A 21,984-nucleotide genomic window follows, 5' to 3' on the forward strand; every position below is an offset into this window, starting at 1 on the left:
TTACGCCATCAATTCACTGGCATCCGGGTACCGGAGGTCGGCATTTTCTTCCAGGAAATCCATCCAGTGTTTAAGGAACTTGCTGCCTCTGAAGAACATGTTAGAATCGAGAACGCCGGTCTTCATCTTGTGGAGAGTGCATGTTCGTCAACGAAGAAATTAAAGATTTGAACTTACCGACTGATGGTTTCGGAATCACCGCATATACAGAGGTGTCGTCTTGGACGGGTCATTGCCACTGGTTTAGCAACATGTTAGTCCAATCGTTACTTCGTTCCAGTAAGGGTAGACTCGGAATTCAGACAAAACAAAATACAGGAAGTCTCGAAATGGGTCATGTTGGTTAGAGCAGACGTACCATTCAGTCGACGCTTTTCTCCCAAGAACCCAACTTCATGGTCTGGGTTGCTGCGGACCAAGCTCACAACAACAGCCTCCTTCTCTCGACCCTGGAACCCGTCTACACTCCCTAACTCGATACCAGGGTACTTTTCTTTCAGAGCTTGGGACAAAAGAGCGAGCTGCGCATTGTATGGAGTCACAACCGCAATGTCTTCCGGCTTCACGCCCGCTTCCACGAGATTCTGCACGTGCCTGACAACCACGGCAGCCTCCATATCATTGCTCTTGCTCTCGCCGAGCAGACCTTCCTTTTTGGCGATGTCTTCCTCCTCCGTCTTCTCGGGGAAGTCGCCTCCTTGTGTGTCCCAGAAAACAAGAGGTTCCTTTGTGTCGTCCGTCTCCTTGACCTCATAAGGAAGATCCTTAAGCAGCCGTTCCCGCACATAGTCCGCTGCGATGAGTTTGGACTCATACAGCTCGTCAGAAGGAAACTTCATGATTTTCTCGTGCATCCGGTACTGAGTGGTGAGCATCCGTTTGATGGATGGACCATGTAGAGACAGCAGCCGATCAAACAGCGTCGTCTCCAGATTGATACCCTTTAAAGCTGGGGACTCATCGCTCTCAGTTTGACCGGTTCTGGAGTCTTTTCCTTGCTTCTCATTGGTTTTCAGATTCGATGACTTGATTGTAGGTGGCAGTTGTAAGTGGTCCCCCGCGAGCACAGCCCTCGAAGCAGATAGCAGAGGAATCCAACATTGAGCCTCAAGAGCTTGGGTTGCTTCATCAATGATGACGACATCAAACTTTTGATTCTTCAGCTGGTGACTTCCTGCACCGTGCAGGGTAGCCAGAACAACTTTGCTACCTCTGACCAGGTTATCAACGCATCTAGCCTCTCGCTCTCTGTACTCCTTCCGCAGTTCTTTGATGTCGTCATAGATCTCTCGTCGTTCTCGGCCACTTCTCGTCTTTCGTATGCTTGCCTGTTTCTCATCAATTTCCTTCCTGACATCCTTCACGATCTCTGCGGCCTCCGATGTCTGGGTAAGGATCTCGAGAGAGTGGTCTAGAACTGATGGTAAAAGACGAGCTGGATGGCCAATCCTCACTATCGGGACTTTAAGCGGAGCGAGTCGTTCAACGATGTTGTCCACCGAAATGTTTGAAGGGCCACACACTAGGACTCGCAAGTTCCGGCGGATCATTTGCAGAATAAGCTCTATCAACGTATGCGTCTTTCCAGTGCCTGGAGGGCCGTGGATCAGCGCGATCTCTTTCGAAGCGAGCGCGAAGCGTATTGCTTCCTTCTGGGAATCATTCAAGGTCGGATCGATAAAGTCGAGTTCCCCGACGGACTCGTAATCCGGAGGAGACGGAGCAGCGTGACCGAAAAGGACTCTCATGAAATAGGTGTGTTCGGACTCGGGCATCTTCTCCATTTTCTCCATTGTCTGGTTCATGCTATTGGGCTATTAACAGGAAGAACGCCTGGATCAGATTCGACACACCAACTTACCGTCTGTATGTCACGTCGTTTGCGAGTTTGACACTGGAGGTGTGACAATTAGCTGTCATCTTTGATGAGCCACTCCCTAGAATCCGCAGCTCGCGACAAGGATTAAGACTCACAGCCAGAGTTTCTTACCCCAGAGCTCGTCCACCGCTTCCTCGTCGTGCTTTGCAGCGCCTCCTCCATTCTGGCCGAACGCTATGGAAATTGACCTTTCTGAGACCTTTGTCACAACACCCTCAGCTTCCTTCGACGGTTTGGCTTTTGCACCGTCCTTGTCCTTGGCTGACTTCTTAGCCGTTCCGGAAGCGATCTCCAGGACCCGAACCACATCTCCGACTCGAATCCCATGCGCCCCAAAACTAGGTTTCCCATCTGTGTCAACTGTATCCGAAGTTCCTTTCTTCGAGGAAGACGAGGTTGCTGCATCTGGACCGAACTCTCCCACCACTCTCCCACCCATGCCCGTTCTGCATTGCTCGAGGACCAGTCCAGTCAAGGCATACCCGGTCGCTTGCAAGGTTCGACGCGTCGCGGCGGCGGCGGAGGTTGTAGCGCTGGTAGCGAGGGCCGATGACAACTTCTCCGCTTCATGTTCTCTCAACAGCAGCTGTTGTTGCGCCCGGGCGAAGAGGGGAATGGAGATAGGTGAGGACGCCATGACAATGTCAGAAACAACAACTTGACAGAGTAAAGGACATTACCAATCGGATAATGTGTGAATCTTGGCCCCCGTAGATGGGAACGCAGATTGATGTCATAGCAATAAAAAAAATCACCCCGCATGTGGTGTGGAGACGAAGCTTTGTTGCTCCCCGCAGATGTGCTTAGTCATGGCCTGCATCTACATCACTGCATGTGCACTCATGAATTTTGATCAACCGCCTTTTTTTTTCCTATTCAGGACGAGAGTGCAGCCTTTACAGAAAGATACAGGTCTACTGATCCAGAATATTATATTACTGGCAGGACAAGGCGGTTCAGAAGCCAGCAACTTTTGACTCAGGACCGTTTGCGAAGAGAAGTATAACGCTCAGATTTATATTTCTTCCATATCCAAAAAAAAAAAAGTTTTAGTTGTGAGCCGAAGCTAATAATGAATAAAGCAGAATACCTCATCCAAATCACTAAGTTCATAGTTGCCATTCCACTCATGCTGCAATCGCGCCAACGTTTGCCATCCTCTCAGCCGGAGTCTTCTCGCCATATCCAACATAAGTTTTAGAGAGCTGCTGGCGCACGTGCTGCAAGAATCTATTAGTTGCGGGCGATATTTTTTTTTCGTCAAGTATGGACAGACTCACCTCTCCAGCTTTGATCGGTGGAGACTTGGCCGGGTTCTCCGCCGAGACGCAGGTGTCAAGAACGGACACTGTAGCGTCGTAGTTGACGCCAAAGAAGAACGGAATCGAGAAGCGCTCCTTGCCAGTCAGGTTTGTGGCACGGTGTAGCGTCGATTTGAAGATGCCATTGGTCCTGAGACAGACAAAGTGTTAGATCTGACCAGATCGATGAGAGGGCCGAGAGAGCCATACCAAAAGGCGAAAAAGTCGCCAATGTTGACAGCGAAGTGATTTTTAATCGGCAGCGCAGCAACCCATTGGCCGTGCGTATTCAACACTTGCAAAGCCGGGACGTCATCCTGGGATAGGATGGTGAAGCATTCATAATCCTGGAACAGCCGTCAAACGAGGGTTTTCTCACCATATCAACGAAATGAAGTCGAATCAGATAAAACACACCGTATGAGTCTGGATGCCCACCCATTCCTCCCCAGGCACTGGCTGCGGAGGGTAATGCATTAAGCGCGAGATGCACCCGGGATACGTCACTATCGAGTCGAAGTAATCCTCTGGCAGGTGCAGCGCGAGGGCGAAGATCTTCAGCAGCCGGCGACTCAGCTCGAGGACTTCAGCAAAATAGTTCAAGTACGTCTCTCTGAAGCCAGGCAGGTATTCCTCCTTGGGCCACTGGTTGCCCCCGTAAAGACTGAAGTTGTCCAGAGGCAGCTTGTCATCGGGGCCTTTCTGCCGGTCACCCGCGATTTCGTACCCGATGTCGAAGGCCTCAGAGAGGTTGCCGGTGTGCTTTCCGTAGATTTCGGTATCGCCGTGCTCGCCGTAGAGGGGGCTGAAACCGCGGAAGCGCTGTGATATACTATCTTAGAAAGATGCAAAGGCAACTGGATATCGAGGGTTTAGTTTAGTATCTTACGTGCGACTTGCCAATGAAGCACTCCATCTTCTGATCCTCCGGGAGACTGAAGAATTTGTGCGCCATGTCATGGATCTTGTCGACCAGTTCTTCTGGTACGCCATGATTCTAGCATTGACATGGAATTAGCAATCCAATCCCGTCAATAGGTTGAATTCCTGAAAACGAAACTTTGATTTGAAGGCACGAATTTCCATACTTTGATATAGAAGAACCCCACACGGGAACACGCATCATAGATCTGCGCAGCCAGCTTCTTCCTCTCCTCCAGATCCGAACTGCTCATCAGCGAAAGGTCGATGATGGGAATATTGTCAAAGTCGCCTTGGATGATGTCCTTTTGGACATAGACGTCGCCGAATCGGGTTTTTAGAACCTTGGCCATGGCTGGAATTGTCAATATGATTCCTTTTTTTTCAGAGGAAGTTGTATTTATATGCTCTTGGTCAATATAATAATCTTCGGGAAAGAAAAAAGTAAAATTAAGTAGTTTTTATTATATCCAAAGAGACGAGAAAGATTGCTTATCAGCGCCGGAGGACCAATGATCTCTATCTAGACAGTTCTTATATCTATATCGCCTTCCCCACTTTTGATCGCCAAGGACAACCAAGTATATTGGAGTGAACTACCCAAATAACTATCACATTTTCTGCGACAGTTTGATCTTCTATTGTTAAACCAAGATAAGATAGATGAAATAGGTCATCGTCTCTGAGTTTTCTTTTTCTGCGTCTCAATACCCGGAAAAGGAAGTTCAGAGGAGAAGAAGGATCCTTTCAAGGGTCTGGCTCTCCCCACTTTTAAACCCATTGCACCGTGTTCAACAGATCCCATTTTGACGTATACCAAGTTTGGTTTGATGGGTTGATAATGTAGTTGAGGGAGGGTGAGCTGTTGTTCTTCGGTTAAACGGTTCTTGTCATGGATTCCAGGACTTGATATAGAACTCTGCAGCTGCGGAGTCTCCAGTGTTGATACCACTCCGCATGGTTAGTGTTTTCTCTATAAGGGAGCTAGATTGAGAGACTGAAGCCCGAGAGCGGAGTATATATGAATTAAAGATAGGAGTTGGCCAATAACTATACACAGCAACATAGAGGGGGGTATCTATCAACTAGACCTCAGTCATTGTCCTTGTTCCAGACAACAAAGCCCACTGTCAAAAGGTACTTCAATCACAACATTGTTGCTACTTTTGAGGTAGATTGGACCGAAGCCAAGGATCATGTAGCAGTTCAGCTGCAGATTGGCGCTCTTCTGGGAGCCACCGAAGCATCTTCTTCGCGAAATCAAGGAACAGCTGCTTCTCATTCCCTTCCAGGACGGTAACGGTATCTTCCAGTTTCAGATTCTTCGGAATAAGATCGTTGTGTAGGAACCGTCCTGAATAGGGTGGTGTTAGGTCATGTTTGATAATAGCTTTTGGTGACTCTCTTCTGCCAGTGACACTCACCATCTTCGTCAAAGAATGGTCCAACGAAGAAGTCGTTGATATTGTCGCACAGTTCACCCGTTTCCCAGCTACGGACCCGAGGAGTCCATTTCCATTTCTGGGCTTCCCTTGCGCGCTCGACGAGTTCTGGTGGAGGAGGACCCAGGAGAGCTATCATCTCGGCAAGGCGTACGTGGCTACGGGGCGTTCCGCTGGGAATGTCGGACCTACAAAAGAGATCTTTTCCTTCCATAAGCATCCATATCTATGCTGGCGTTAGTTTAGCGAAGATAAAATCAGCAGTAGGATTGTTGTCACCAATGCCCCCAAATTCCAGATGTCTGCGCTATACGTGTAGCCTGTCCCTAGGAAGACTTCCGGCGCGCGATACGCCTCTGGCTGGATCGGAAGGATGTTCATTTCCGATTCATTTATCCTCTTGGCCTGTCCAAAGTCTGTAATTTTGGGCCAGAGGGCCCAACTTCTAGGCTTGCCGAGGTGAAAGGATTGATACACCGTCCGGTCTTTACCCTTTTTCATAGGGATAGGGATATCTAAAATCTCGTTTGCGAACTCCTCGATGATAGATTCGTCTTCAAAGGGCACGAGAATGTTGCTCTGCTTGAGATCTATGGAAACCGTTAGTAAGACCACTGTGGGGACTCTTCAAGTGCTGAGGTTTAAATCCGCTTGCTTGTCGAGCTCACCAGTATGGATCACATGGCATTGAGAATGTAAGTAGTCAAGCCCAAGCAGAAGACAGCCAATGTAAGGTTTCAGGAGTATAATCGGTATCTTCTTGTCGCGGAAGCGGTTTTGGAGACGTCGCAAATGCTCCCTCATGGGCTCGAAGACCATCACCACATGTCGCTTACCGTCAGGCCTTGGCACATCAAAAGAGTCGACAATGGTGCGAACAAAGTTCGACCCCTCATGGGATGGGTTTGCACTAGCAATGTGTTTTAAGATCCTGAGCTCATGTTCGACATCCTCTGGCGCGTAGTTGCAATCCTGGAACTTCAGCACCACGTAACGGTCGCGTTGCCATCTCCATCTGCGGCGAGTGAGCTTCTGGCAGAATCTGGATGAGCCGTAGAACAAACATAGGTATACCTCTTAAGATCTCGTGCTAGCCAGATCGTCGAGGTGGTCCCGTAGCCAAGCTTGGCGGTTGTCTCGTACCTGCCATTCAGGACGTCGCCCGGATGTACCTCGAGAGCAGCTTGAGGATTATACGAAGGGTAACTCTCTTCTTCAAATGCGACATCTGGAGCAATCTCCTCGGCTGGCGCCTTCGTTCTTAATCTGGTTTGAGCGCGAAGAAAGGAGAGTGACCTGATCGGGGGAAGAGAACGCAACAACACCCTTCTGTGTCGGCATTGGTTGGTAACAATTGCTTCCACAAACGGCACGATCACAGACATCACCTTTCCGTATATAATTAACGTGCAGAATCCAGTGAAAGTCTTTTTTGGTGGCCTCGTGAGGATATAACACAGATTCAAAATGCAGACTCGGCTGGCCGGAGAAGATCGTACTGTTCATACATTCCCAGTCAGATCGGGCCGATGGCTCCGGGTATGTACTGTACGGTGCCTCATAGGGACCTCTCCAGGTTACACATAGCCTCCTTATACAGTAGTTAATATCATGGACTACACTCCTTGAAAATTACAGTGCCATCATCGGCACTAGAACTCAGGCCCTCCAACAAATGGCTTGGTGATAGAACCCCTCGTAGGCAGTAATGCTACGGGAACTGCGGAAAGTCCTTGGAACATCTGCTTGCATTTTTTTTTACCTCATGAGTCTTGACATTTCTTTGAACAACGGGCCGTAGAATCTGGCTTGATTATGATGCGGTTGAGAAACATGATCTACCAAGGAAAACGAATAGACTTGTGATAGGCTGGGGACATCCATTAGGGTATTGATTAATCGAGTATGAAAGAAATGAGCATTCATCAAAGACATTTCACTAATAACTGGCTGAATCCTGTACGAGAACAACGGGTTCCATTGCCTAAGATTGACGAAGATTTAGACAGGCGCAGGACGAGATTCGGAATTTAAAAACAGATCTGAACTAGTTAACCGATAAAGATACTGCAACTGGATGGGGAATGGAAGAGAAAAAAAAAGATACCGCGCAATTCGCAAGAAGAAAGGGGGGGCATGATGCGAACGCCACGAGGCAATAAAAGGGAGCGAGGCCTTCAACGCATCACCAATGGCTTGAAACCCACGCGGATCAAAGAAATTGAAATGTGAGGGACAGAAAAGTTCGTGACTTCATGACTTCATAGCCCATGCTGGCGCTCATGTTTCAAAGATTTGAGCCCAGAATAAGGAAATATGCGAAGTGTTATGTCGCCGATGATCCTTGAGGAAGGAGGATCAATCTTCAGCTTTGAGAGTGTGCTTCGCCCCGACGAATGGGAAGTACTTCACTGGCGGAGGCTCGTAGTCAGGCCCCATTATCGCTTTTTCCGCATCGGTTTCATGCTCACGGTCCTCCGCCAAATAGGCTTGGAAGCGGCGGACACCCTGGAGGGGGGCAAATCCTTTCAGAACTTCTCGCATGAATTTGGTCCACGTTTCTGAGGCATTTGACATGGGGGCCCCGGATCCCATGTCCACTATGTTGATCGACAGACACTGGAGACGAAAATGCTCTGTGATGAAGCGAATGAGTATTGACCAATCCATCTGCACACTCTCATAGCGCTGTCGATCCACCCTAATCACATATCGATGAGCCCGGGGAAACGCAAAAGTGATATGGCGGATCATCGACAGTGACTCTCTTGGCAAACGGTGTAAGAATCGAAACATCACCTGGGGATCATCTCCGACAAAGGAGAACCGGTTCCTGGAGTAAAAGACATCACGAGCAAGGGAGTACATGTGCCGACTGACTAGAAAGTATGGCATCGGTGAGACAAAGCACGAGCAATTGGTGGAGAAGGCGTTTTGTCGAAGCGAACAGAAGCAGTTCCGAAGATTGGGGGAGCATGTGCCACAGCAATAAAGGGAACGCGGTTTGACCTCCTTGCGGTGCACCCAGATCAGGTGTCCTGCCGCGAATTCAGAGCTCTGGACAAATGGATCCCAGCGTACGACCAGCAAGTGCTCCAGCACCATAAGCTGAATTTCCTCAGGGAGGTCAAGGAATGGGAATGATGGAGACGATCTGGGTCTCATCACGGTTGCTTCGACTGCTGCCTTTTTGGCGATCTCTTGAAGCTCTGGATTGGCAATGGAATCAAAACGGAGAGCACAATCAGTCAGATTATGAAAGCAATCGAGATGGCCGACGACTTTCTGTGCTGTTTCAACGTCATTGACACGGCAGTCGAAGCTGAAATGCTTCAGCGCAGGCATGTGTCTGCCCACGAGACTGCAGAACTTTTCCCACAGATTGAAAGTCGATTTCGCACGCGTAATCGATTTGAGAATCCGGCCGTCATAACAGCGGAGGGTGACGTTGATGGACTGCATATACTCTAGCCAGGAGCCAGTAGCGTTCTTGAATTTAATGAGATCGTCCAAGTTCCTGAGGGTCAATTGGAAACGATTCATGCTGAAAAAGACCATCGCAGCGTCTTCATAAACGGCCTGGGAAACTCGGAAAAGGCTGACCGGAATTGGGGGATGTTCGCAGCTCTGCATATAGAAAGAAGTGTTCCATTCACCCTCTTGGTAGAGGTCTGGCATGTTTCTCATGCATAGCATATTCTGACTTTTGAACCGTTGTTTTTCCTTCGCTACGTCGATGGGACATGGCCTGACAAGGTAAGCATAGCGATAGATCTTCACTCTCACATGGTGAGGGAGATCCATGAAGTTGAGCGAGTCGGTTTCTGAGTCTGCTCCAGTCGACTCATCCTCGCTGACTGAGTCGACCATGTCAAGCTCGAGGTCTGCTTCCTCGTAATCCATGGCTTCATTCAAGTCGAGTGACTCCATCATGTCAGCAGGAAAAGGCATCGTCTTCAGCAAAAAAGTCGTCAGCATGGTGATAGACTCAAAACTAGCCACAGGCATGGTGGTTGATGGGACGAGGCGAGGATGGTTGTGGGCCAAGGGGAGATGGAAACTCACAAATGACGACGAGCGTCAAAGCATTGGAGGGGGATTTCTCTCCAGTCAAAATCAGACACGACGCCGATGTAAGCGCAGTATCTGGTGGATCGTGAAGGTCAGACGACAGGCACGAAGGTTGTGGATGGAGGGAGGATGGAAACTGCAGTCTCACAGAGGAGGCCGGGAAGGTTGTAAGACGAGAAGAGAACCAGGCAGAAGAGGGGAGTCAGGTGAATGCAGAGAGGTTGGAGAAGACGCGTTGAGTGACAGCAAAACATTGCAAAGTGCAGGTAAAGACCGCCAAGTAGTCCATCTCGCGTTCTGCCATCGCTACCTACCTAATCTAGACTACGCGACTTCAACCTTAATTTCACCTAGGCGGCTTCTCCATGACCTGGGCCACCTGGAACAATCGCATCTTAGACAGTTGCCTGTTTCTTTTTTTTAGGAACCAGTCCCTTGATTTCGCTCTTGCACAAGCCCTTTCCTGCCAGGTCGCACTCCCCACACCGCCTGCCCACAGGCAGACAGACCGTTTGTCCCAGTCCAACAAGCAGCTTGTTGATCTCGTGCCACTTGTCCCTGGGAAGCCAGGACTCAAGGGCCATGCGCGTCTCCTCTGGAGTCTTGGTGTTGTGCCAGCCCCAAAGGTTGGTGATGCGATGAACATGGACATCAACCCCAATTCCCTCATGTTTGCCCCAAGCAGCACTCATACAAAGGTATGCCATCTTCGGACCAACTCCAGGCAGCTTCATTAGCTCCTCAGCTGTGGAAGGAATGTCTGAGTTGTATTTATCACGCAGGATGACAGCCGCCTCCTTGATATACTTCGTCTTGTTGTTATGAAACCCGACGGTTCGAATGAGCTCATTGAGACGCTCTGGAGAGACAGCCAGAATGTTCTCGATATTCAAGGTGCTGTCTTTGACTTCGCCATCCTCTGTCTTGGCCTTTGAAGATGTCTCAGAAGAACCTGTTGCATCTCCTAGCTCGGTATGTAATCGCTGCATGGCTACTGCCGTTACTGTGTCTTTCGTCTGCGACGACAGCATGAGCGCTATCAAGATTTGGAATCTCCTGTCTCGGGGCGACGAGGCGCGCCAGTACAGCTCCGCACAGCCCATCGTGTCGACGGGAGCAGTGAGATTCTCCTCTCTCATTTTCTTCACAATCGCATATATGGTTTCCCAGTTGGAAGGCGGCTGGACCTCCACGGTGCCATCTTCCCGTGTAATCTTTCGAGCCGGTTGTCGACGAGCTTTAGAAGCATTAGATGCCACGGTTGGGGTCTCCTGCTTTACAAGGACCTTTCGAGAAGACCGGCCAGACACTGTACGGGTTGCTGCATCAGAGCTTGTGTTGGTGGAAGGTGTCTCGGTATCGCGTCTGCGTTTTTTCACTGGGGGCTCAAAGAGGTCTTCAATATCTTCTGTTTTCACTGAGGAGAGAGAGGAGCTGTCATCACTCAGTTCAGAAGGCGTATTCGCAGGGAGTGGATCCGGTGTTGCATCAGCACCGGAGCTCCCAGAGTACTTGAATCTTTGCAAGGCATTTGCGGCCGCCTGGCTGCGAGTTTGGCGTCGGTTTGGGGAGAAAAGAGCCTGCACGACTCTTTTCGTGTCCTTTGACACGCGCGACGTTCGCATTGCGTTGAATTATTCTTGTAATCGGGCGGTCTATATCGCGAATATGGGATTTTGCCCCTGATTGGGGAAATTTTGATGGTCGAGTCAGAGTCAGTAGCAGCTGAGCCACGTGAACGCCTAGAGGCGCGGAACCCACGGGGAAGACCCACGTTAGCTTGCTGCATAACCTCGGCGGTTCGACCAGACCCGCAGGCTGAGCATCAGACGTCCGTTTGGCTGGATTTCGATCGCGCTCCAAATCCCAGGTTTCCCTTCTCATCTACCGGTCTTGTCAGGTTTTCTATGGTGGTGAGCACCTGAGGTTGTGTGTCTTTCGCAAAAAGCATCATCTGCGAGCCCGACGCGTTCCGGAGCGCGGTCATCGAATCACCAATGGCGTCATCGAAGTCGGCACCATCCGCGACAACGACGCAGCGCCTGCTGCGCGAACTGAAAGACTACGCGAAATCCCCGAACGAGGCTCTACTTCATCTTGGACCCGTTAGTGATGATGATCTCCTCCACTGGGAAGCTGTTCTGAAGGGTGTCAAAGGGACGCCTTATGAAGGTGAGTGAGTCGAGTTGGCCGAGTCGCGTTGGACGGTTTCCCCCCCCCCCCTCTGGAGGCACATCGGATACATTCCATTGTGCATGCCGTTATTTCCCCAGACACAATCCACCATTACGACCTCTGACGCTGTCGCTAACGCTGTCGTGTCATTATCCAGGTGGTCTCTGGCAGCTTCGCATCACCATTCCTCCCAACTACCCGCTCTCCCCACCGAGTATACAGTTCGTGACGCGCATTTCCCACCCCAACATTTCCTTCACGACGGGCGAGATCTGCCTCACCCTGTTGACGAGCGAGCACTGGAGCCCCGTGTATACGATCTCGACGACCCTGTCAGCCATCCATCAGTTGCTGACCGACCCTCGACCGGAGTCGCCGTTGAATGTGGATGTCGCGGCTCTCCTGCGCGATGGGGATATCGCGGGATGGGAGAGTCTGGTGCGATATTGGACCGAAGAAGAACGATGGCAGGGGCCAGGGAACGCGAATTCTAATCCTGTTCGATGAGCAGTAGCGATCTAAGACATTTTCCACTTGGACAGCGCTCGACAAGGTTTTTTTGCTTTTGTTTTTCATATTTAACACCGACGGATATGAAAACCTATTATTGTCACTGTACGAATGGCGGACTCAGTCTCATTATTCTTTCTATCTTTTTTTTCCCACTTTGTTAATGATGGGAACGAGCTACATACACATGTTACGTATCATGCCGAAATTTACTACTACTGACATGAACGAATTGAAGAAATATCCAGAGCTGTTTGTTTCCTTAACTACTGTTTTAATTCAATTACACAATCTATCTTCAATATTTTTTTCTAATACAGACTGGTCCACCAAAAAAACTACACACCCGGAAAAAAAAAGGTCCGAAATGTTATTATCACCTTCTGCTTCTGCAGTGATTTAGTGATTTCCGATTTGTTCGATCGACTTGACGACCGTCAACCGGACAGAATACAGATCACTGTATTGCATACGGTGGTGACGACGATGACGGTAGTGAAGATCATTACATCTCGAGAAAGTCACTTTATGCATAAAACGCATAAGACACACAAAATCAAAGGGAGAGACAGAGCCCGAAAAGGGGAAAAAAAGACATGACGCTCATTGGTATCGTTAAGGATTGGAGTAATGAGAGGACATTACATTAAAAAAAAACGCCATTTTCCATGCCAGTAGATAGATATGGATATTTTCGTTCGCTATTACATCATAGCAGACAAGCTGACAGAGTTATGAATCATTGAACTCATCCAGGTATTGATAGACAGATAGATTGATTATTTTACCCTTTTCTTCCAAGGAAACAGGACGCATTCACAGTGCCATAGCTACAGCAATAGCACCGCCCAGCATAGCCAGCATCTCCATGGTTATTCCCCTGGTAGGAGAAGCGGCGGCCGTCTGCAGACTCGGTGGAGAAGTGTGGTGTGATCCGGTCTGGGCCGTCTGGCTCGGCTGGACAACCGTGAAGGAGGTCACGGTGCTGACGCTCCCGTCGGGAAGGGTGGTGGTCCGTTTGATTGTCGACGTGAACGAAGATGTCGGGGAAGTGGTGGACGAAGCAGCCGCGGTGATCGTAGGTGAGGTTTGAGAGGATGATTCGGAGGAGGAGGAGGAGGAGGAAGAGGACGAGGACGATGGCGAAACGGTTGTCGTGAACGTTGTCGGAGAAGGACTGGCGCCTGGGGAGGGGCTGACTGTCGTCGTGACCGAAGGCGAGGAGGGAGCCGATGGACTTGACGGCGTGGTGGTCTCCGACGAGCTCGGGGTGGTAGCAGTCGAGGTAGCGGAAGAAGGAGAGGTTTGTGACTGCTCCGTCGTCGTCGATGACGGTGACACGGTCGTAGGCGAAGCGTCGGTAGGAGGAGCAGTGGTCGACGCCGTGTCGGCAGCAGAGCTGGAATTGGTGCTGTCACCGCCGTGACTGTCCCTCTTGACCAGCTTCACGACACGAGTCGCAACAGGGGTATCCTCATTGTGGACTGCCTCCAGCTTGTCATGACGGAACTTGTCGGAGACGGTGTTGAGAGCAGTATGGATGTGGTCGTCGAGGTTGGCAACGTCAGTCTTGTCTCCAGCAGTCGACTCTTCGACCTCCGCGGCAACGAATGCAGCGGAGGCAAGGAGAGACAGCAAGCAGAGCTTCAGCAGGTTGATCATGTTGGCTGCAGGAGCCGTTATCCCGCTTGGTGACTGTTGGGAGGGGAGAAAGAGCCTCACGGGCCTGTTTTCGAACGATTGAAAATTGACCAGGCAGTGAGAGAGATGACAGAATAACACAAAGCCCTGCCTCGGTTTGGGATGCAGCTTGTTTTTGTTGATGGGTGGGCCACTGCTGAGCCTCTCTTGGTCTTTGTCCAACTCTCGCCACGCGCGTATCTTAGCTGGGACGCAGCCGGTGGAGACAAGATAGTGCAATGACAGCAAAGTAATGGACTAATTGCTTCTGACGCAGCGCGGGATTAACACCGCATGATAAGACGGATGAGAAAAACCAGGCGGGTTGGACAGGTCGATGACTGCAGGAGTTGTCCTTTTTTTTGTACGTCGTAGGGGCCCGAAACCAAGAAAACCAATAGGTTTTTTTTGTCAACAGGGCTGGACAGAAACTCGAGTTATCGCAGCAAACCGTAAGACGTAAGGTGCCCCACTGTGTCTAAGACTCATAACAAACGACGTCATCCCAGTACGGAGTATCTCGTATTCCGTAGCACAGCTCCGTCTGTAGAAGGCCGAAGAAGGACTTGTTTACGGTTCAGGCCCTCTAAGTTGGATTCCTTATCGATTTATCGCCCGAATGCAGACCCACGGTTCAGGCCGCAGCAGCTTTAAGGTTTCTAGGTATGTACGGAGTACTGTACCTTACTACCTAGGCGACCCAAGGACCAGACCTAAGGATGGTTGCATTTATGCGTGCCCAGTATATAATACAGCGCCGGATCTAGTAATCGTCATGACTGCTATCCAGCCCGGCTACGAGGACAACTCTTGAGTCCAGATCCTCTGTAGCAAAAAGAATTTAAACTATGCTGCGCAATGAGTCTACAGACTAGAAGCGATGATCCTCGCAGAACACCGCCGATCCCGTTCGGGGCGCTACCGATATCCGAGTGAAGCCGGTGGGACTCGGGAGTGAGACATCTCACCCCATAGCCTGGAGCTACGATCCTGCTGGAACAGCACTGCCACTATCAAAGACCTGAGCACGATTTGGATCGTGAAATCTTATATCGTTGTAGGCTATCTGACAGTAGGTCGTAGATATTGTTTCGAAGATCGGTTGAGGGCCAGCTACTGATAATCCAGGTCGGTACCTCACCTTGCAATGGGCTCCGGAGTATGGTAACGGAGCCCACTCAACGTGTCTGGAGTCATTGGCTCAGTCGATCGGATTGCGTTGACACTGGGCAGAACAGCGCTGGAGGGATCCGCTGAGCTCTTTTCTACCTCCTCTGTCGTCTTAATGCGCACTTCGTGTAGAGAATACCGTCGTCAATTGGCTGTGTTACGCAGCTTACGCCAGCAGCTGGCTTGGACGCATCAGCATTCAGCCCGCAGCGCTGCTAATTTTAGCGCGGAACCGGACTAGCGCGTGACGTGTTAAACCCTAAATCCCGCCAGTCCTAATCTGGTTACAGCTAGGGTTTAGGGTCTAGGGCTGAATACTAGGTCTTCTGAGGGCTAGGCTGAGGGTTAGGGCTGAGTTTGGTCACTGGGCATCGCTGCCATTAGCTTTCTCTTTTCTCCATTAGGAAAACAGTGTGGCCATCCCTAATCTCAATGACGGTGAGTTTGAAAAGTTACCGAACTGCAGTAGACGATCTTTGCACCTCAAAAATCAGAATGCCGAGGTGCGCACACGCTTGGAGGTGATGATCGGGCATGATGACCTCCTCTGTCAGCAATCTGGCATGAACATCGTCAGGACACGGTAGAGAGAGTGGAGGACGACGAAAATCTGAACAGCTCGCGGTTAACATCGCATATCCGCTAGCGCCGTTGAGAACGACACCCATCGGAATGTCGGGAACTCCAAGGTGACAGTGCTGGATGGGTCACGGCTGTCTTCAAAGGCCAAGTGCCGGTCTTATGCCTATCCGCTTGAGAATGTCTTCCCGAACACCATCAGCTTTGGAAGGGGCTCACCGAGAGCCTTCAACCTTATTAGATGGTCTCGATTCTGAGTTACAGAATTAACGTTTCGCTGATTGTTTTCACATGACGAGCCATGTAACGACGCGCTGCTGGAAAAGCATAGACAGACATCGCCGTTTATCCGGATCACAGGCTGGTCAATTGCTCTGCGTGTGGCACTCCCTCTGTAACCTCATGATGGTCTATTCGGGTTATGTAACAGCACATTATCTCAGATGAAGCATGCAGGTAAGAAACATTATTCCTCTAGCCAAGCATCTGCGCGAGTGGCAAGCTGGACCAGGTCCCCGCATGGCCATTGACGGAATTTAGTCGCACCCCGCATTGCGGGATCGACAATCTTTACTACGCCTGGCGTGTTTGGTCCCTGAGACGAACCATCCTGCCAAGCTACCCCTTCTTCAGCTTAAACAGTCGTCCAATCGTCACTGGCTGTTGAGCAGCATCCCCCGCATCGGCACTTGACTTTAATTTCCCGATGTCCCTTATCTGAGCCAGACATGCGGAGTGTCGGGAGATGAGCGATATCCTCAGACTGACTGACCAGCAAGCAAGAACGATCGATCACTCTGGCGATTTCCCGACACGGGGAGTCTCGCACTTCAGGAACAATGCACCGGCAACTCAACAATGGCATCGCTTCCCAGGAATCGATGCCCAATTCGGGATGGAGATGTCGATCAGATGGTGTATAAAAGGGCAGGATGAATCCAGGGTCCAGGCCATCTGCCATCACTCAGACTCCAACACTCGATCAGCAGCTTCGAAAGTGGTCTTTTTGCTATCATCATGCTTCGACGGGCTCTTCTTCTATCCTCTTCTGCCATCCTTGCTGTCAAAGCACAGCAGGCTGGCACGGCGACTGCGGAGAACCACCCGCCCCTGACATGGCAGGAGTGCACCGCTCCTGGGAGCTGCACAACCCAGAACGGTGCGGTCGTTCTTGATTCGAACTGGCGTTGGGTGCACAATGTCGGGGGCTACACCAACTGCTACACGGGCAACACCTGGAACCCAACGTACTGCCCGGACGACGTCACCTGCGCCGAGAATTGTGCGCTGGACGGCGCGGATTACGAGGGCACCTACGGCGTGACTTCGTCCGGCAGCGAGTTGAGGCTCAATTTTGTCACCGGGTCGAACGTTGGATCTCGTCTCTACCTGTTGCAGGACGACGAGACCTATCAGATCTTCAAGCTCCTGAACCGGGAATTCACCTTTGACGTCGATGTCTCCAATCTCCCGTGCGGATTGAACGGCGCTCTGTACTTTGTTGCCATGGACGCTGACGGCGGCGTGTCCAAGTACCCGAACAACAAGGCTGGTGCCAAGTACGGAACCGGGTATTGCGATTCCCAATGCCCACGGGACCTCAAGTTTATCGACGGCGAGGTATGTACAGCGGCAATCACATCATGTCGCGAACTTCTGCTAACATGTTCGATCTACAGGGAAACGTCGAGGGCTGGCAGCCGTCTTCGAACAACGCCAACACTGGGATTGGCGACCACGGCTCGTGCTGCGCTGAGATGGATGTCTGGGAAGCCAACAGCATCTCCAATGCGGTCACTCCGCACCCATGCGACACGCCAGGACAGACGATGTGCGATGGGGATGACTGCGGTGGCACATACTCTACCAACCGCTATGCGGGAGAGTGTGATCCTGACGGCTGTGACTTCAACCCTTACCGCATGGGCAACACTTCTTTCTACGGGCCTGGCAAGATTATCGACACCACCCAGCCCTTCACTGTTGTGACGCAGTTCCTCACTGATGACGGTACTGACACCGGCACCCTCAGCGAGATCAAGCGCTTCTACATCCAGAACGGCAAAGTCATTCCGCAGCCCAACTCCGACATCGCCGGCGTGACTGGCAACTCGATCACCACCGAGTTCTGCACTGCTCAGAAGCAGGCCTTTGGCGACACTGACGATTTCTCCAAGCACGGTGGACTGGCCAGCATGGGAGCTGCCATGCAGCAGGGCATGGTCCTGGTGATGAGTTTGTGGGGTACGTACAAATTTTCCTTTGCAGTTATTTCCCACCAGAAATACAGAAACTAACTCTTAAATCCAGACGACTATGCCGCACAAATGCTGTGGCTGGATTCCGACTACCCGACCAACGCGTCCGCCACCACGCCTGGTGTTGCCCGAGGAACATGTCCGACGGACTCGGGCGTCCCATCGCAGGTCGAGTCGCAGAGCCCCAACTCGTACGTGACGTACTCGAACATCAAGTTTGGTCCGATCAACTCGACCTTTACCGCTTCATAAACGGGTCTTTCTTACAGGAAGTCTGTTTTAGATGTAAACAGACAGTGAAAGGGAACATTCATATGGAAGAAGAACCACACAAAACTGCAGCAAAGAGAAGAGAAGGGAAAATTAAAGATCTACTTTTGAAAAAAAGGTTGAAACTACGCGCTCGTTTCGTTCTTGAAATCGCCACTCTTGCTTTTTTTTTGTCTTCAATTCAAGTGTACATATTGTTCAGTTCAATCAAGTAAATAAATACACTTGACTTGACGTTCTTACCAATCGCCGTTCAAAGACACAGGCCTTGGCCATCATACGTACCATCAGCAAGTTTCTTCCTTGCCTTGTTAGTTGGATAAATTCAAAACAACACTTTTTTTGTAAAAAAAAAAATAAGAATAATATGAATCTATGAATCTATATATTATTCCTCTCAGATGCTGTGTTGCTGTTCTTCATGAACTGTGTATGTAATTAACCAACTTCCCAACTTAATATCCACTGTAATTGACTAACTAGCCAATATTGATCGATTAATTAGTACTGCATAGTACGTCAAAGAAACTCAAGCGTTAATTTTTTTTAAAAAAAAATGGAAAAAAAAAGGAAGGAAGGAGAGATTATCAATCAGAATCGAATCGAATCCATTCCATTCAATGTGGATGACCAGGACCAGTACCAGGACCAGGACCAAGACTAGCCGATGATCTGATGTTATGTTCGATTCAGCGAGTTGTTAATTGCTCCGAATTTAATCACATCAAGTCACCAATCAATAGTCATGGAAAAATAATTCCCGAGACTACACATACCTTAGGTCTAGCATAGGCATAATCGTACCTATGCATGTACTGTATGTACATTCATACGTCTAGGCAAGGTTGCGTGGACATGTGCTTGGTGCCTATAGAAGTATGTATCCCCCCCACGAATGCACGCGGATCAATTGCCCACGTATTGTGTGGGGGTGGGAGGGACATCGTCAATCAAATCAATCAATTGAATCAACCGCTTAATCTTATTTTGATAGTTTGATACTAGTGGAAGTTAATTCATTTACTACGCAGTCAAGAGTACAGTACGTGTCTACTCCGTAGGCAGTAGTGAGTGTGCAGATGGTACGTGTGGATGGTAGTTCTGTGTATATTTATATCAATTAACTATTTATTATATGGTAGATGTATTTAGTTCGAGGAAATAAGAGTAATAGTTCCGTAGATAACTACAATTAGATAGATCTATTGCGAGATGACATCTTAAGCGCTCAGTCAATTCAAATCTCTACAAAAACCACCGAAATTCCGGCGTCGCAGGCCCATCTCGCAACCGCTCCGTCGGCACATTCCGGGCATCAACCTTGACGCCCGCCCGGGCATCTCGCCGCTTATTGTCGAACCACATGTACAAGCCCAGCAAGCCGGCCAGCAGCGCGCCCGTGCCGCCAAACGCGGCGACCGTCACCAGCGCGGGCATGTACTTGGGCTTGTCCTTGGCGCGGAAAATGTTGCTGCTCACCAGGCCCATCAGGTTAGCCAGCGGCACGCCCAGACTGGTCAGCAGCACGCGCTGGCCCTCGTGCGCGACGTTGTTGTTGTACCAGGTGCTCAGCAGCACCGACGGGGCGGACGTGCCCCAGGTCATCATGAAGGTGGCGTAGTACGCGAGCCGGATCTGTCTCTCGACGTCGTTGATGGCCGCGTAGATCATGAAGCCGCAAAACGTGAGCAGGAAGCCCAGCACGATGAACGGCGACCGCAGCCGCGTCGCGTCCGAGCAGAACGCCAGCACCAGCAGCATCACCGCGCCCGTCACGTTGGGCGCCACCGTGTACAGATTCGTCTTCACCGTCGAGTACCCCAGCCGGGCGACGATCTGCGGCAGGAACAGCGCGACACCTTGCAGCGGCACGCCCAGGCAGATCTCGATGGCCAGGAAGGCGTAGGTGGTGGGCCGCTTCAGGATGGCGAGCGACTCGCGCAGGTTGAACTTCTCGTTGACGACGGCACTCGAATCGACCTGGATGCGGTGGTAGGCGAGGGCCTTCTCGTCCGGGGTGAGGAAGCGCGCCTCCTGCGGACTCTTGGGCAGATACCAGAAGGCGAAGGCGGAGAAGAGGACGGTGCAGGCGCCTTCGATGAGGAAGAGGTAGCGCCAGCCCTGCAGCTTGCGGTCGCGGATCTGGAACACGCCGAAGGCGAGCAGGCCGGAGAAGGCGTTGGCGATGTTGGAGGCGGCGTAGAAGATGGCCAGGCGGCGGGCGAGCTCGCCGCGACGGTAGAAGGTGGTCTGGTAGTAGATGACCAGGGGGAAGAAGGCGGCCTCGGCCATGCCCAGGAACCAGCGCAGCGCGAAGATGCCGGCGAAGTTGACGGCCGCAGCGGACAGCAGCGTGAAGCAGCCGAAGCAGAACATCATGCCGGAGATGACGCGCGCGGGACTGAAGCGCTTGCCCAGCATGGCGAAGGGTGGTGCGAAGAGCACGTAGGGCAGGAAGAAGATGGAGAGCAGCAGGTTGTACTGGTTGTTGGAGAAGTGCAGATCTAATGTAGTCAGTGATTCTGCTTTTTTAATCGAATTTGTTTTCTACTTACCGTCGCTGAGTCCGTCCGTTTCTGCATTTCCCAGATTCCCCTTGTCCAGCGCATTGCACAGATCTGCCTGCGTTAGTGTGGCCTCGAAACAAGCAATCTAGTGGAATAGCATACACATAAAAGCCAGCACAGGCAGAAGACGAAAGTCGAACTTGCGACACAGTGCCCGTTCGGCCTTGTGGTCGATCACCCGCGCGACGTCGCGTAACGGGTCGACGGCGGCGATGCTGCTCTCGACATCGTGGGTTTTTGCCTGGAAGCCGACTTTAGAGTCGTTCGCCTCTGTTGTTGTATGCGTATTCTGGCGTGGATGCTCCATGGTGATCGCAGGAATCAGCCTGAAACTGTTCGACTCGATACCAGACTGGAGTGACGGATCGTCTGCAGGAGGGGAACTGGTTCAAATAGCTGTCAAGCCTGCCATGATAAGCTGGCAGTCGCCCAGACCAGCTAGGAAGCAATATCGTATCACTGGTCGCATGGCTGTTATCTTGCGCGGGCAGATCGCTTATCTGCACATGTTAATTAGCATGGATATGATCAGAAACTGTGGGGAAGCTTGATAAGGTGGCTGGAGATGGCTGCATCGAGAAGTCACTAATTCATCACTACGGGGTATTAGCGTCTGAGCGTAGTAAGACAGGCCTGTTCTTGGCTTGGTAACAGCGTTACAATAGTGGATGGAGATGGATGGAGAGGATTGCGGAGATGGAGATGGAATGCGGGGGTTAGCCGCAAGCAGAAACAAACATCGTCCATTATTCATTATTGGCAATTCTGTTCTAGATTCTGGCCAAGAAGCTTTCGATTGTTTGCTTCCCAGAAGGGATATTCTTCATCTGCCTGTCGTGTCTAGTCAATTATCCATTGTGCAACCCCATAGGTTTTTTTTTCTTCAGCAGTTTGCCTTGTAATCAAAACCAGAATATGCGATATAGAGGCGCAATGCCATCCGAACGTGATTGAGAAAGTTATCCATAAACCCACACGACCTATCAACTGATTCGACTTTTGACGAGGCTGAACAGACTACATTCGTCAGACTTTTCCCCTTGTGATACCTCACCAAACACAGCTCTTCTATACATATTCCGGTTAGCTCCTTTTCTGTGAGGCTATACTGGACAGACAGGGGTATCATTGTCATACTGGTGCAATTCTGCTTTATTGCCC

At 50.6% G+C, this 21,984-nt stretch overlaps 8 protein-coding genes across 8 annotated transcripts; 1 reads left to right on the forward strand and 7 right to left on the reverse strand.

Moving 5' to 3' along the window:
* Positions 1-2,516, reverse strand: T310_4984 (DNA helicase; the record flags this gene model as incomplete). Its single annotated transcript, XM_013472143.1, has 5 exons — positions 1-88; positions 178-238; positions 359-1,806; positions 1,862-1,894; positions 1,975-2,516. The coding sequence occupies 5 exons, from the start codon at positions 2,514-2,516 to the stop codon at positions 1-3; spliced, it is 2,172 nt and encodes a 723-aa protein (XP_013327597.1).
* A 490-nt stretch (positions 2,517-3,006) lies between these two features.
* T310_4985 (uncharacterized protein) lies at positions 3,007-4,454 on the reverse strand (the record flags this gene model as incomplete). Its single annotated transcript, XM_013472144.1, has 6 exons — positions 3,007-3,099; positions 3,160-3,331; positions 3,391-3,527; positions 3,598-4,002; positions 4,070-4,177; positions 4,269-4,454. 6 exons carry the CDS (start codon positions 4,452-4,454, stop codon positions 3,007-3,009), a joined length of 1,101 nt encoding a protein of 366 aa, XP_013327598.1.
* An 807-nt stretch (positions 4,455-5,261) lies between these two features.
* Positions 5,262-6,928, reverse strand: T310_4986 (uncharacterized protein; the record flags this gene model as incomplete). Its single annotated transcript, XM_013472145.1, has 5 exons — positions 5,262-5,455; positions 5,526-5,769; positions 5,823-6,133; positions 6,380-6,585; positions 6,687-6,928. 5 exons carry the CDS (start codon positions 6,926-6,928, stop codon positions 5,262-5,264), a joined length of 1,197 nt encoding a protein of 398 aa, XP_013327599.1.
* Positions 6,929-7,901: 973 nt separating this feature from the next.
* On the reverse strand, positions 7,902-9,551 carry T310_4987 (uncharacterized protein; the record flags this gene model as incomplete). The annotated part of the gene is made up of 1 exon (XM_013472146.1): positions 7,902-9,551. The coding sequence occupies one exon, from the start codon at positions 9,549-9,551 to the stop codon at positions 7,902-7,904; it is 1,650 nt and encodes a 549-aa protein (XP_013327600.1).
* A 458-nt stretch (positions 9,552-10,009) lies between these two features.
* On the reverse strand, positions 10,010-11,239 carry T310_4988 (DNA repair protein; the record flags this gene model as incomplete). The annotated part of the gene is made up of 1 exon (XM_013472147.1): positions 10,010-11,239. One exon carries the CDS (start codon positions 11,237-11,239, stop codon positions 10,010-10,012), a length of 1,230 nt encoding a protein of 409 aa, XP_013327601.1.
* A 1,876-nt stretch (positions 11,240-13,115) lies between these two features.
* Positions 13,116-13,961, reverse strand: T310_4989 (uncharacterized protein; the record flags this gene model as incomplete). Its single annotated transcript, XM_013472148.1, has 1 exon — positions 13,116-13,961. The coding sequence occupies one exon, from the start codon at positions 13,959-13,961 to the stop codon at positions 13,116-13,118; it is 846 nt and encodes a 281-aa protein (XP_013327602.1).
* Positions 13,962-16,745: 2,784 nt separating this feature from the next.
* On the forward strand, positions 16,746-18,238 carry T310_4990 (Cellulose 1,4-beta-cellobiosidase (non-reducing end); the record flags this gene model as incomplete). Its single annotated transcript, XM_013472149.1, has 3 exons — positions 16,746-17,348; positions 17,408-17,972; positions 18,039-18,238. 3 exons carry the CDS (start codon positions 16,746-16,748, stop codon positions 18,236-18,238), a joined length of 1,368 nt encoding a protein of 455 aa, XP_013327603.1.
* A 1,263-nt stretch (positions 18,239-19,501) lies between these two features.
* T310_4991 (MFS transporter) lies at positions 19,502-21,130 on the reverse strand (the record flags this gene model as incomplete). The annotated part of the gene is made up of 3 exons (XM_013472150.1): positions 19,502-20,760; positions 20,812-20,874; positions 20,926-21,130. 3 exons carry the CDS (start codon positions 21,128-21,130, stop codon positions 19,502-19,504), a joined length of 1,527 nt encoding a protein of 508 aa, XP_013327604.1.
* Positions 21,131-21,984: the final 854 nt, after the last annotated feature.

The sequence above is a fragment of the Rasamsonia emersonii genome (genome assembly GCF_000968595.1).
Source record: "Rasamsonia emersonii CBS 393.64 chromosome Unknown ctg1118621760210, whole genome shotgun sequence".
Classification (NCBI taxonomy): Eukaryota; Fungi; Ascomycota; class Eurotiomycetes; order Eurotiales; family Trichocomaceae; genus Rasamsonia; species Rasamsonia emersonii.